The sequence below is a fragment of the Aquarana catesbeiana genome, linkage group LG05 (assembly GCF_042186555.1).
Source record: "Aquarana catesbeiana isolate 2022-GZ linkage group LG05, ASM4218655v1, whole genome shotgun sequence".
Taxonomy (NCBI): domain Eukaryota; kingdom Metazoa; phylum Chordata; class Amphibia; order Anura; family Ranidae; genus Aquarana; species Aquarana catesbeiana.
This window is the reverse complement of record NC_133328.1, coordinates 453,180,855-453,195,173: the sequence shown is the minus strand read 5'-3', so window position 1 is coordinate 453,195,173 and position 14,319 is coordinate 453,180,855. Positions and strand designations below refer to the sequence as shown.

Here is a 14,319-nt window from a genome sequence, read left to right as displayed (position 1 = left end):
AATACTGTTATGATGTACTGAGCAATGAGGTTTATCTCCTTTTGTCTGCACAGGATGACATATATTTGATGTTTACCGCTAGAGGGTAATTTTTGAACAAGGAGTGTCACATCCAGGTTTTCTGCATCCACTATCCGGTCTGTTGCCACTAAGAGTATGAAGATTGATGGGCTTCCTTCTTACCTGAGTTTACTTTACATAAGCTGAATGTGTTCTTTGTGATGAGGGTCCACCACATGGGGTAAGCGGCTGTATTGTCGGGTGCTGGTGACGGTCTCCCTATTCCCTGTCTCTCGCAGATTGAACTACTATTGAACTTTTGTTCCTGCATTGTCCTTTTGGGATTTAAAGTGCTGCACACTTACCATATATAGCCAGTGGGTGCCAGGACTGCACACTGAGCTACGCATGCGCACCTCCATGTACATTCAGTATAAAACTGCGGGCAGGAGGGTGTCTATTGTTGTAGAACAGGCATGCATGTCTCTAATGCAATAGAGTTGTCTACTCAGAGCTTATGACAAGTTTAGTTCCGTTTTAAGTAAATTGTTTTTGTACAGTTCACAAAGTGATAACGTGTGATATTGATTTTATCAGAAGTGGCATTTTCCTTTCAGCTCCTATTACAGAGAATATGGAAAATTACTTAAATAGTTCAGCAAAGTAAACCTGTACTCTGTAAAGTACATGTAAACTCTAGCTATGTTACTTTTTAGCTTGCTTATGTCTTTGTTTTTTTTTTAATTTTCTCCCCTCGTCTTTCAGGACAGCACCTGGAGAGAGCGCAGCTCCACCCACTTTTCCCAGGAAAGACTGCAGTCAGTTTTTTCTTAAAAAACCAGACACTTCCACCATGGCCTCAGTTATAGTGTTTCCTCTGCCATGGTGGAAGCGCTGCAGGGAGCAAGGGTTGTGCTGCGCTGTCTCCAGGTGGAGAGAGTATGGGGCATACCGATATTCTTTTGTCTTTGCTACAGGCCAGCCCAGCCTCCTCCCTTGCATGTGGGGGTGGCTCCGGCGTCCTCCCCTCTTCATACTCGGCGAGGGTCAGGCTGCTGGGGGTCCCCGCTCCTTCAGACCAGCGGCTAGGCTAAGAGGAGCGGCGTCTCCCTTCATCTCCAAATCCTCAGCCTTCCGTGTTCCGGTGGCGAGCGCATCACTACGGCCGGGGGCGGGACTTCTAGCAGCGCAACGCGGCTCCTGGTTCCGGACGCTGGAACGCAGGAGGAGAGGTCGGCCTCTTCCGGCTGACGTCATTTCCAGCCCTCGCAGCGGCGAGCGGACCGGGAAATTTGAAATAAAAAAGCACCAAATGCCATTGGGAATCCTTGCAGCATGGAGGAGGAACAAACGGTGGTAGCAGGAGCCACACAAGTCAGCCAGGCCCAGGTAAGCGGGGACAACGGTCTCTGTATCTTACTCTGTGGGCATGTTTTATTCTCCCTCTTTTAATTCTAGGAATTTAAGAGCCTGCAACACTCTTCCTGTATGTTGAATCAGGAAGTAAGTGTGTTTAATTGTTGTAAAGTAAATCTGTGGGGGGATTTACTGGCTGATCTCAAGTAGAGGGGTTAAAGTGTTAGCTCCTCCATTTTTTCAGCATGCTATGGTTTATTTGTAAGGATAAAAACATACGGGTATTTTCTTATGTATTTCAGAAAGCCAAAGAAAAGACCAAACATTCCTCCTTTCCTGTTAAAAGGAAATGTCCATCTTGTAAGAATGTACTTAGAGTCTTGGGCAAAAGTGTTATGCAGAGCCTGCATTGCAGACTTAGTGAAGGAGGAGACCACTCCTACTACACCTGTGGCTCAGCAAGGAGAATTATTGAACGCCTTCAGAAAGGAATTGGCCAATACTTTTGAGACATTTAGGTCTTATCTTGACAAGCGTACAGCTGCAGGTAGCTGCTCAGTACCTCGTTCCCAGTCATCTGTTTCTGCATACAGAGGGGGCAGTGACTCAGAAGAGGAAGATCGTAGCGTGGTTACAGAATCGGAGGAAGAAGCAGAGGAAGAGAAAGAATCTTCTTCTTCTTCTCGCTACAAATTATCCCTAGAGGAGGTGGATGATCTTTTAAAAACTATCCACACTACTCTAAATGTTACAAAGGATAAAATCCTATTGTCGTTACATGATAAAATGTTTCAGGGCAAGGGTGAAGTGAAGCACAGTGTGTTTCCGGTGCATAAGTTTCTGTCAAACAATAAAAAGGGAATGGAAGGACCCAGAGAGGGCCCCTTTCTTTACTAGATCCCTCAAACGCAGGTTTCCCTTTTGAAGAGGATAGCTCCCAGGTTTGGAACAAAAAACCAAGGCTGGATGCAGCTTTCTCTCAGGTGTCGAGGAACACTGACCTTGCGTTTGAGGATATGGGTATCCTTAAGAATCCCATGGATAAAAGGGCTGACTCCCTACTCAAGAAAGCTTGGGATTCCACCCTAGCAAATTTAAAGCCAGCTATGGCCTCAACAGTGGTGGCCAGGAACTTAGAGCATTGGCTGGAACAACTAAAATCTCATATCGAGGCAGGAACTCCTCGTAAGGATCTTTTGGAGACATGACCGGTACTACTAAAGGCAGTAGGGTACATAGCAGACGCTACAGCTGAATCAGTTAGAATGTCAGCCAGATCCTCTGCGTTAATTCAACCCGTAGAGCTCTATGGGTCAAGACATGGACCGGGGATACAGCCTCAAAGACCAAGTTACGTGGTCTACCCTTTGAGGGGGATTTGGTTTTTGGCCAGGGTCTTGAAGCCATACTTGAAGGAACGGCTGACAAGAAAAACTGCCTTCCCCCATAAAGAAAAAGGTGATCCCTCAGGGCAATAAAAATGTTCGTCCTTTTAGGAAAACCTCAGACACAAAGGAGACGGGTTATGAAAGACCTTGGTCTCAGAGAGGCAGGGGCAAGTCGGGAGTACCATTTCGCCCCCCCTACCCCAAATACTAAGAGCCAGTGACTGTCCTCCGACTGTGGGAGCAAGTTTACAAACCTTCTTTCCACAGTGGCAGAGGATAACAGACATTCCGTTTTTATCCTCAAAACGATAATAGAGGGTTACAGACTGGAGTTCTCCCAACCCCCGCCTGTTCGCTTTTATGTAACTCAGGCTCCCCGAGACCCAGAGAAGCTTACAGCAATGTCTACAATCCTACAAGAATTAATTCAGCAGAAGGTGATCATAAATGTTCCCCCCAAAGAAGTGGAACAGGGGTGCTATTCGCACATATTTCTGGTGAAAAAGCCTTCGGGCAAAGTCAGATTAATTCTGAATCTGAAGATTCTCAACAGATCAGTCAGGTACAAGAAATTCAAAAGGGACACGATCTTTTCAGTAAAGGGTCTCCTGACCCCAAACTGTTTTAAGGGACATGTTAGGGAAAGATCTGGAATGGACAAAGAGACATCTGGAGAGTCTTGGTTGGATAATAAACAAGGAAAAATCAAACATGATTCCATCACAGATAATAAAATTCCTAGGTTATACTATCGATTCCATACAGGAGAGAATCTTCCTCCCCGAGGAAAAGATAGAAAAACTTCAGAGTGTGGTAAAAAAAACCCAGACAAACCTGCCAGTTTCCATCAGGGCAGCTATGTCTGTCTTGGGGCTCCTTACTGCATCGATACCAGCAGTACAGTGGGCACGTTTCCACGCAAGGGATCTTCAGCAGGCAATCCTGAGAAATTGGTCCTATGGAGAGTCCCTGGAAAAAATGATAAAAATGCCACCTCGAGTTCAGAGGAAGCTCTGGTGGTGGAGGAGCCACTCCAATCTGGACAGGGGCCTGCTCTGGTTTTTCCCCCGGGAGAGGAGGTTGACAACGGATGCAAGTTCTTGGGGTTGGGGCACCCACCTGGAAGGACAGATGGCTCAGGGGAATTGGACGAACAGGGAAGCCAGGAGATCCTCCAATTGGAGGGAACTAAGGACTATTCTCCTAGGACTATGGGCTTTCGAGAAACTAGTCCAGGGTCACCATGTCCAAGTTCTATCGGACAATGCCACAGCAGTGGCATATATTACAAGGCAAGGGGGCACGAGAAGCAAAGTCTTCCTAGCCTCGTCCCTTCAGATTTTATCCTGGGCGGAAAACAACTTAAGGTCCCTAACAGCTGTACACTTAAAGGGAGACCTGAATCTAGTAGCCGACTTTCTAAGCAGAGAAAGGATACTAGAAGCAGAGTGGAGTCTAAACACAGAGGTATTCCAAAAATTAACAGAATAATGGGGAGTTCCTCAGATAGACCTGTTCGCATCCCAGAAGAACTCAAAGGTGAAGGCCTATTTTTCACTAAACAGGCAAGATCAAGCGAGAGGATTGGATGCGCTGGCACAACCGTGGAACTTCCACTTGTGCTACGCCTTTCCCCCCTTTCAGATGATCCCTTTGGTTTTAAAGAAACTACAACAAGAGACCACAAGTATAATTCTAGTGGCTCCTTTTTGGCCCAAGAGGCCCTGGTTTGCACCTATACAGAGGAAGGCGGTGAAACCTCACTGGGTTCTTCCACTTCAAAAAGATCTCTTAACCCAGGGACCCCTTCAGCATCCAAATATCGACCAGCTCAAGCTGACGGGGTGGTTACTGAAGAGCAGAAAAATTCTCACCGCAGGAATTACTTTCAGTATTAGAGCTTCTCCATGAAGAAATGGAGATGGGTTTGGCAGCTAGTACCCTTAAGGTCCAGGTGGCCGCCTTGTCGGTTTTTCTTGAGAGAAAGTTATCTCGAGCCGCTTATAATTAGATTTTTCAAGGCATTGGCCAGAGCTAGGTCAATACCTTTTAAATTTTTTCCTAAATGGGATTTAGCATTGGTTCTACAGGGTTTGATCAAGAGACCTTTTGATCCTCCAGAAGAAGCAACAATAAAATTATGGTCGCTCAAATTAGTTCTTTTGGTAGCAGTTACCTCGGCCAGAAGAGTAAGCGAGTTGCAAGCTCTATAATAGAGCCCTTTGGCTATATATACAGTGGAACATGCTTGTGTATTGTTTGACGGCAAAAAAAGTGTAAAAATACTTTTCTTTTTTTGTCAATAGAGAATCACAAGTTTTTAGAATAGTCTGGAGTATGACTTGTGCTGCTGTCTACTGAAGGTTTTCACATTGGCAAGCAAAAAAAGGTTGTCGGCCCCCATCATGCCATCTCCAAACCTCATGCCTCAGTTTTTGGTTAATACCTTGGGAGGTTGGATGCCTTTTCCTCAGCTCTGCTGTTAAAGACCTTGTTGGTGGAAACTTATGACTCCTTCAGGTTTCACTCTAGAGCAGGGGTGCACAACCTTTTTGAAGAGCGCAGGCCACTTAGGTGATTTGGTAACCATTCGTGGGCCACAATAATATGAAATGGTTCAGAACTTCACATTTTTTATTTTGAATTAAAATAATGAGGATTTTAAACAGTCAGGATCATCCTTTTCAGTGGGACCAATCCCCATTAGATCTTCACTCACTGTTTAATCATAAAAATCAAATTTTTTAAACAAATTGCCATTAATCCCACTCTTGTGCTTAGGTGTGACCAGCTGAAAAAGCACCAAACCAGTGTTGCAGCCTTCACTAGATCAGGGTCTTTGCAGCCATCCCTTGAATTTGCTGAAACGAGGTCTGTGGACAATTATATTAAAAAAAAAATGCATTCTCTAGTAGTTGCAAAAAACATCTTTATTAAGCAAAGATAAAATGGCACATAATGCACTTGCATGCTCCCAAAATGACACTAAGCTCATCACACAACTGTGAGAATCTACCTTCAGAACCCCCGGATGCCACTAGATTTAATTAACACTACTAAAGGCACCTCTCCCTGTGTCTGTGTGTTTAGGAAAGAAAGAGAAGAGTGGAGAGCCACCCACAATAGCGGCTAGTGTATGACAGTCGCTGGTATTATGGAGGACCGGCAATCGTTCAGTAGAGCAGCATGCACCCGAAGGAGGCTGTGCTGGTTGCCATTGGATTGAGGTCGTGGGCCACATCAGACCCCACAGGCCATGGGTTGAGCATGCCTGCTCTAGAGCTTCACCCCTACTCTGGAAAAACTCTTAAGAAAACAAAAAAAATTCTCTCCAAGTCGAGAGCATAATGTGCTCGTATGCATGGCATACCAGCACTTTATGAAAGACTTGCCTGAAAATGAAGCCCTCCAGTGGTGAGCTGTCACCGCTAACGGGGCTTCCATCTTCACCAGGTTCGCGGCCTGCTGCAGTTTGAATGGCTGAGCCGCAATGACGTCATTCCTGCAGCACAGCACTCTAAATGGACAGCATGCTGTCCATTGAGAGCGCAGTGTGCATGCGCTGGTGGCATCATCAGCACTGTTAAAGTATCTCCTAAACTGTACAAATTTATGAGATATTTGCCCAACCTACAGGTAAGCCTTATTAAAGGCTTACCTGTAGGTATAAATAATCAAAAGGCCTTTAATACCACTTTAACATCGGTCTCTGTGCACAGTTCAAGTTCTATCGCAGACACGTAACAAGCAGCATTTCTGACCAAGGCAAATTTTTCTGCAACTATGTCAGACTTTGGACAATTGAAGCTGAACTTTGGACAAAAACAAAGTCATCCCACGCACAGGGGCTGGGCCCACACTGCATAAGTCAAATGCTAATTTTTGACTAGGGTTTGGAGAACGGAGCTATACTTAATCCTCCGATCATCTCACCACAACCACCCCCACCCCCCACCCTCCACCCTCCCTGGTCTAGCAGTCTTGTGAAGTGGACTGTTCCTGGCGTTATCGCACCCATAAACCTGAGGTGTGAGGACATCAGGACTAGTCCACCACTGGATCATGGGGTGCGCCATTTGCATGTGGAGTGGAAGATCAGGTGAGTATAAACTTTCTCCAATTTCCTAGCAGCAGTTGACCCATGCTTTGAGGGTTCGTTTTTTTTTTTGCCCAGAGATGGGCTTTAATCCTCTTAATACAGCACCTTTTACGTGCTAACTCAAGAACAGTGGGTGTTTCTTGGGCTTCACAACATCAAGTCTCTGTTGCCCAGCTCTGCATGGCCCATCACCTGGTCTTCAGTTTATACCTTCTCTAACTTCTACTGGATGAACTTCAAAGATGCTGCAGCTTTCTGGTGCAAGGTTCTTACAGCAGCATTCGGGTCTGTTGCCCTTTGTTATTGTTGGGACTGTTGTCACAGTTCTGTTTGCCTTGTTGTCCACCCTTCTTATTCATTGCTTGAGGACAACCCAAGGTCTATGAATATCCAACCTGTTTCTTGTACTCTATTAGTATAAAAGGATTTTTGACTTGTAAATTCCATATGTTTGAGTACGGTACAGGACACACTTCTATCAGTGCTACTCTGAATTTAGCACCACCTCCCCATTTAGCTTGTGCCTTTGCATTGCCCTCACTTTCCTATTTCAGGATGGCTCCCTTCCCTTGCATTGTCCTGTAGAGCCACCCTTTTCTGCACTTTCATGAGATCTGATGCTGCCTACAGTACTCCAACCTGCAGTCAGCCCAACAGGGGACACACAGAACCCTCCCTCTGCTCCATCTTAACCACTTCGCATCCAGGCCATTTCTGACACTTCGCTCCTACATGTCAAAAATCATCATTTCTTTGCTATAAAATTAGATAGAACCCCCAAACATTATATAAGTTTTTTTAGCAGAGACCCTAGAGAATACAATGGCAGTCATTGCAACTTTTTATCTTGCACGGTATTTGCGCAGCAATTTTTCAAACGCGTTTTTTTTTTAAAAAAAACAGTTTCATGCTTTAAAAAAAAACAAAACAGCAAAGTTAGCCAAATTTTTTTGCATTGTGTGAAAGATGAAGTTACGCTGAGTAAATAGATACCTAACATGTCACGCTTCAAAATTGCACACGCTCGTGGAATGGCGCCAAACTTTGGTACTTAAAAATCCCCATAGGCGACGCTTTAACATTTTTTACTGGTTACATGTTTTGAGTTACAGAGGAGGTCTAGGGCCAAAATTATTGCTCTCGCTCTAACGTTCGCGGCGATACCTCACATGTGTGGTTTGAACACCGTTTTCATATGTGGGCGGGACTTACGTATGCGTTCGCTTCTGCGTGCGAGCTCACGGGGACAGGGGCGCTTTAAAAATTTTTTTTTTTTTTTATTGTTAATTTTACTTAAAAATTTTTATTTTTACACTTTAAAAATTTTTTTTTTTTGATCACTTTTATTCCTATTACAAGGAATGTAAACATCCCTTGTAATAGGAATATGACACGATCAGTCCTCTTTACAGTGAGATATGGGGTCAATAAGACCCCACATCTCACCTCTAGGCTGGGAAGCCTAAAATCAAAAAAAAAATAAAACGATCGCCGCTTCACAGCCGAAGCGGCGCCGTTTTTTTGAATGCAGAGGCCGGGCGTGACGTCATAACATCGCGCCCGGCCTCCGAACGATCATAGAGACTCCGGCGACCATCTGGTCCGCCGGAAATCTCTTGTGAACATCCGGCGCCGGCGGATCCGCTATCCGACTCACCGATCGCTGAGGTGAGTCGGTAGTAGCACCGGAGGGCGGCGGGAGGGGGGGAGACGTCCCCTCCCGCCGCCCGTAAGAACGATCAAGCGGCGGAACAGCCGCTATGATCGTTCTTATGGTGTACGGAATCGCCGGCTGAAAATGCCGGTATCTGAATGATGTCTGTAGCCTCAGACATCATTCAGATATAAGCCCTGAAAGTCGAGGACGTCATATGACGTCCTCCGGATGTCAAGCTGTTAAGGGGAATTGATAAGTGGCGTTTGAGGCTCTGCCTTTGGAGTTGCTGTCAATCACTTGCCTTGGAGGAGGATCAGAGGGTGTTTCCTTTACATTTTCCATACTGCCTGTGCATGTTGCTGCAGGCAGCATTTGTCGCAAATGCTATGAATGCAGGGGCATGCGGAGCCCACGAACCCAGAAGAAACGCAGAGGCAACATGACTGGATGCCGTTGCGGGGACTTTGTTCTAAGGTAAGTATTTCATAATGTGCTAGTATGTGATGCATACTGGCACATTATCCTATTGTCTTGCAAGGCTTTTTTTCTTTATTTTTTTTTTCTTGTTTTATTTTTCAGCGGTTTACTACTGCTTTGAAGTTCAGGGACTCTGTGCACAGTAACCAACATTATGCTTTTTAAAGACTAGAAATTTGAGTGCTTTCAAATTTTCTTGGGAAACACTTGTTTATTCTTTTGTGTTTAATCTATAGAGAGTTGTTTTAGAATTGATGAAGCTTTAGTACTACTTAAACAGTCTGAAAGTATTGTAACCTGTGTAGTAGAAGTTTTTCATGTTTTGTCTTTATTTAGAACTGCTCAAAATACACAAAGAAGCATTAGTAACACATCTTTGGATGATCTGCCTGTCAAAGGCCCGCAAGGACCTCGTTTGTCAAATGCTAACAGATCTGAAAATACTTTGACTGTGCAACCAGCGTGTCTCCTGTTAAAACTTTCGACTAAAGGTTTGTCATGACTACATGTTATATGCTATGGCAGTTGTTGCTTTGTGTTTCCATAAAACATTTCATTTTTTAGATTAATTGATGCCATTATCCATGGTCATAGTGCAAGGTTGGAAAAAGAACTACCATAAAGCATTTTATTTTTGTAATCTGATCAATCGTGAGAGATAGAGAGTGCGATGACTACTTGCCAGAAATAGAATTTCCCAGTTCATGATTTCACCATGTGCACAAATGTGAAATTTCCCTAAAAGCCAACTCTGGATTTTGAATCTCTCCTTAATATTGCAGCACTAACTCAACTACTGTACTACCTCAGAGTCCACTGTCATCCTCTTTGGACCTTGGGTGGCAATTGATGATGTAACTCCCGCAACTTGTCACAGGAGTTATATTGTCTCTAACACCCACCTCTGTTGAGTTGGTGTTGTACGCTGCATGGCTAATGCACTGAACAATATAGACAAAGTGAATAAATTGTTAGGGGAAAGCTGTTTTTGTACATCTACCAAAAAAATTCTTCCTTGCTATTTATTTTTTTATTAGAGCTTTTGATCTCAATATATTTGACAGGTATACATAGCTCCCATGTATGTATTTTAACTTTGTATTTATGAGTTTTTGTGGAGTTCAGATATAAAAATTGACAAGTTAAAAAAAAAAAATACAGAAAAATAAAAAGAAAAATGTGTCTTTATGTTTAACGTGAACCTTGAACCACAATGGAAGATTTACCTATTCAGCAGTCCCCTACCCTGCTATCAAAACCCTGCATTATGAAAATAATGAAAAGATGAAGAAAATCATTTAAAAAAAAATGTATATTACCTTTTGGGTTTCTTCCTAAGCTCCCCTAGACAAGGTGATGTCCCTGTGTTTTTTGGCAGGACCTTGGAAAATTGAGGATCCCATATTCCTTGAACACACTTCTGTACGGTGTTGTAGTGACCTCTTGTGAGAATTGGGGTCTGAGTTTTCCTCAGGATCCTTCTGTGAGCCTCAGTCACGTTAGTGATAGTGATGTCTGCTTTAATAAACAGCAGTGTATGTGAATTTACCCATTCATGTTAAAATATTTTACCATTTTGAAGAACCACTTGCTCTTCTTACGAAGGCAAGACATCAATATTGCTAATATCAATTATTTAGTTGTTTTGTATGAGGTCATAACATTCATAATGTTTTTTCTTCAATCCTGTCCAAGATGGAGTGGCTGGAACAGGTCAAGTACAGATTCACAACAACTCTTCACGATTGTTAGAGTTTGATTTATCCTGGCCAGCTCACTGGCTTACTGTAACACCACAGCATGGGAACATTGAGCCACAGTAAGCCCTGCTACCTTTTAAAGTTTTTTTTTTTTTTTTTTTGTTTTTTTTTTTTCCTATTTTTGTCAAAATGTACATTAAACATATGTCTTCTTTTACAGGAGTCACACACTAATACTTGTAAGTCCAAATCCATCTCTATCCAAAAAGAAGACTCTGCTGCCTTGGAATGGTCAGATTTATGTGCACTGTGATAACGGACAAAAGGTATAACTGTTTTACCCAAATTGTATCTTAGAGGGGGCTATTACCTGTCTCTTAGTATACTTGCCATTAAATTGATTTAATTATGCTGTTCATTATTTTGCAGCCATTTGAGGGTAACCTGGTTAAAATTGATGTTGTAGATTGATTTTACACTTTTAACCTTTAAAAGGAGGTTGTTAGGGAATATTGAGGACTTCTCTGAGAGAATATTGTACTTCGCTTTCTAAACATTACCCACTTTTGGAAACACTGAAGTGTGCTGGTATAAACCAGAAAAAGAGCAGCTCAGTGTTGCCGTCTGTGCATCTCTCTACATAGTTTGTAGTAACTCATTTACTTTTGCTTCGCTTTCATGTGATTATTACATTGCATTATTAGAAATAATGGATTGTAAGTCCATTGACAGTTGTGGAGAGCTGTTTAAATGGGCAAAATGTAGCATCTAACTGTTAATTTGAACCATTATTTAAATGTAACCTACACAGTTCCCTTTTTATTCTTTGCACTTTGCCTTATTTAGGTATAGTATGATGCAAGCCCAATGACTGGTATTTGGGGGGAGCCATTCAAATGCTGTAGAAATGGGCACTGTAACTTTAATGTCCATTTATGTCATGCTCTAATTGTGCCAGAAACCTTTTGTCTGAGAGAAATGATGTGCTTAGAAATCCAAAATGTCCATTGGTTCAGTTAAGTAGGAGGATTTTCACCTCACTTTGGAGAGACCTTTTCTCAGTTCCTGTTGTCTCTCTGAAGCCAGGGAATGAAAGGAAATTTGTACAAGTGGGAGAAGGACAGTAAAAAAAAAAAAAAAAAAAAACTGACAGGCAGTCTGATTATTTCCTACACTATTCAAAACTGGAAAACACTTTTCTTTTCGTTACACCTTAAAGTGGTTGTAAAGCCTCAGGGTTTTTCACCTTAATGCATAGAATGCAACCTGTGCTGCAGCTCCCCCCAAACCCCCTTTTTTTTTCTTACCTGAGCCTCATCTAGCGATGTGCACGAGCGCAGCGGCTCCAGCCGCTGTCTCACTCCTCATTTTACAGATTGATGGCAGCAGGAGCCATTGGCTTCCGCTACTATCAATCAAATCCAGTGACGCAGGGGCGGGGCAGAGTCCCACTGTTGGTGCCAATGGACACAGCAGCGGGACTCGGGAGCAAGCACACACGGGTGCCCCCAGGAAAAGCGGCTTTCTTTGGGGGCACCCAATAAAGAGGAGAGGCCTGGATCGCCGGCGGGGCATCCCGGAAGAAGCATCGGGGCTGCTCTGTGCAAAACAATTGCACAGAACAGGTAAGTATAGGCATGTATGTTTTTATTTTTTTTAAAAAGGGGTTTACAACCCTTTTAACTGTTCTTAATCTTATTTTTACCTGCAAAGATATTTATTTTTATTCCTGTCACTCTAACTTCTAACGCAAACTTCTGGCTTCTTTCAATCCCTCAGATTGTTAAAGTCGAAATTAATGACGACACTACAATGAGCGGGCCTAGAGAGGGAGGACGAAAATCCCTTCCAATGCTTTCGCCTCGTATGGAGACCCCTGTTCATGTAGCAAAACCTCTACCTAAAACGTCATCTGTACTGGAAATAAAGAATCCTACCCTTGTATTTCCTAAAACAGCAGCAGGTGAAAGCTCAGGTAACTTTCAGTTATCACATGTCCACAGGGATCACTGACACATTCTGACCCTTTGTCATACAGACTTATTCAATTTATATGATAAGCAAAGCTTTTGAGATGTTCAAAACAGCCTAGCTTGTAAGCTGTTTTTGTTTTGTGTTTTTTTTTTTTTTTTTTTTTTTTTTTTTTTGGTGGGGGGGGTGTTAATTTTTTTAATTTTTTTTTTGTGAAATTACAGCTTTCATACTGTATAATTTGCAATAAATGGTTTCCCTTGACTTACAACCCTGCATTATATAGATCATTGGAAGTCACCCATCTGCTTTTGATCACCGGATAGGAAGTCATGTTTACTACTTAGTTTCCATGTTTGTATATAAGGCTGATTAACAAAAGTATTACAGTGCCCACATATTCTTCCTGTAGGTTGCTCCTGAGTACAGTGTTTCTATGGCATGCTTGAAAGTATCTGCAGTTGCCTCAGATGTTTTCATTTACTGATTTCATTTGTCTTGATGTACTTCTGAAAAATCCTATGAGCGTTTGGAGCGTTTCGTTAAATTACATTATCAGGGATGGAAGTACATCATTTTGTGTACAAGATCACTATATGCATTCTTTAATTTACCAAAATGTAGCATTTTTTCCTTTCTTCCAAGTACGCTTTTGTTTCCTCAGATATTTTAGGTTCGCCAAGATGCCTAAAAAGCATCTTTCTTTTTTTTTTTTTCTTTTTCTTCTCCACTCAGTGAACTTCAGTTCTTCAGTTTGTTTTTGTTTTTAAGTAGGCGCTGAATAAACTTTGTTTCTTTTTTTTTTGTTTAGAAACTTTTTTGGATATAGAAAATCCGGGTAATGAAAATTTGAAATGGCATCTCTCATCTTTTGCACCCCCCTACATAAAGGTATGTAATTGAATACAGCCTAATCTTTATTTAACCACTTAACCACTGTGGAATGGCGACAAATTACGGTACATTAAATTATCCCCTGGAAATGCTTTAAGCCTTTAGTTTTGAACTAGTAACCTGTAAAGTGCTAGTGGGTACTGGTGCTAGAATTATTGCTCTCATGATCACTGTGATGCCTAACATGTTTGGTGTGATCACCGCCTATAAAGGCATGCAGGATCTAGGTGTTCGTTTGCATTTGCCAGTTACCATGGGAGTACGGGCCACTTTAAAAAAAAAATAAATAACCCATTTTTATTTGTTATTTTTTTCCACGGTCTCTCTTATACTTTTTTTTTTTTTTTTTGTATCACCTTTATTACAAGTGATTAACAGCATCCCTTGTGGTAGCACGGGCAGTGACGAGTACTCTTTACTGAGAAATCTGGGGTCTATTAGATCTCTCCACTGTCCTCAAAAACATCTGATCAAACCGTGATGGGTTTGATCAGCTGCTTTACAAGCTGGTAGCAGCTTGTTTACAACAAACCAAAACTGTAAGTGACAAAATTCATGTACCGTGTTTACCAGACCAGAGGTCACGGCAGTCCTGGGTTCCCCAGACGCACCGGAGAGCCAGGGATTGGTGGCCCCCTTCCACAACCTGTAGAAGTGAGTGGGTGGCTTTAGAGCCACTCAGATCACCTCTGCAGGAAAGCTCATCACTGGCTGAAACTTTTGATACCAGGATCGGAGCTGCAGCCCTGATCCTGGTATAACCGCTTACACCTGAGG

The 14,319-nt window shown here is 42.7% G+C and overlaps 1 protein-coding gene across 1 annotated transcript in view; it reads left to right on the top strand.

The window, feature by feature from the left end:
* CEP192 (centrosomal protein 192) overlaps window positions 1–14,319 on the top strand; it is a 417,077-nt gene that overhangs the window by 366,066 nt on the left and 36,692 nt on the right. The window contains 5 exon segments of the mRNA XM_073632810.1: window positions 9,314–9,468; window positions 10,673–10,796; window positions 10,898–11,003; window positions 12,457–12,652; window positions 13,460–13,539. Of these exon segments, the coding sequence (XP_073488911.1) occupies window positions 9,314–9,468; window positions 10,673–10,796; window positions 10,898–11,003; window positions 12,457–12,652; window positions 13,460–13,539 (661 nt within the window).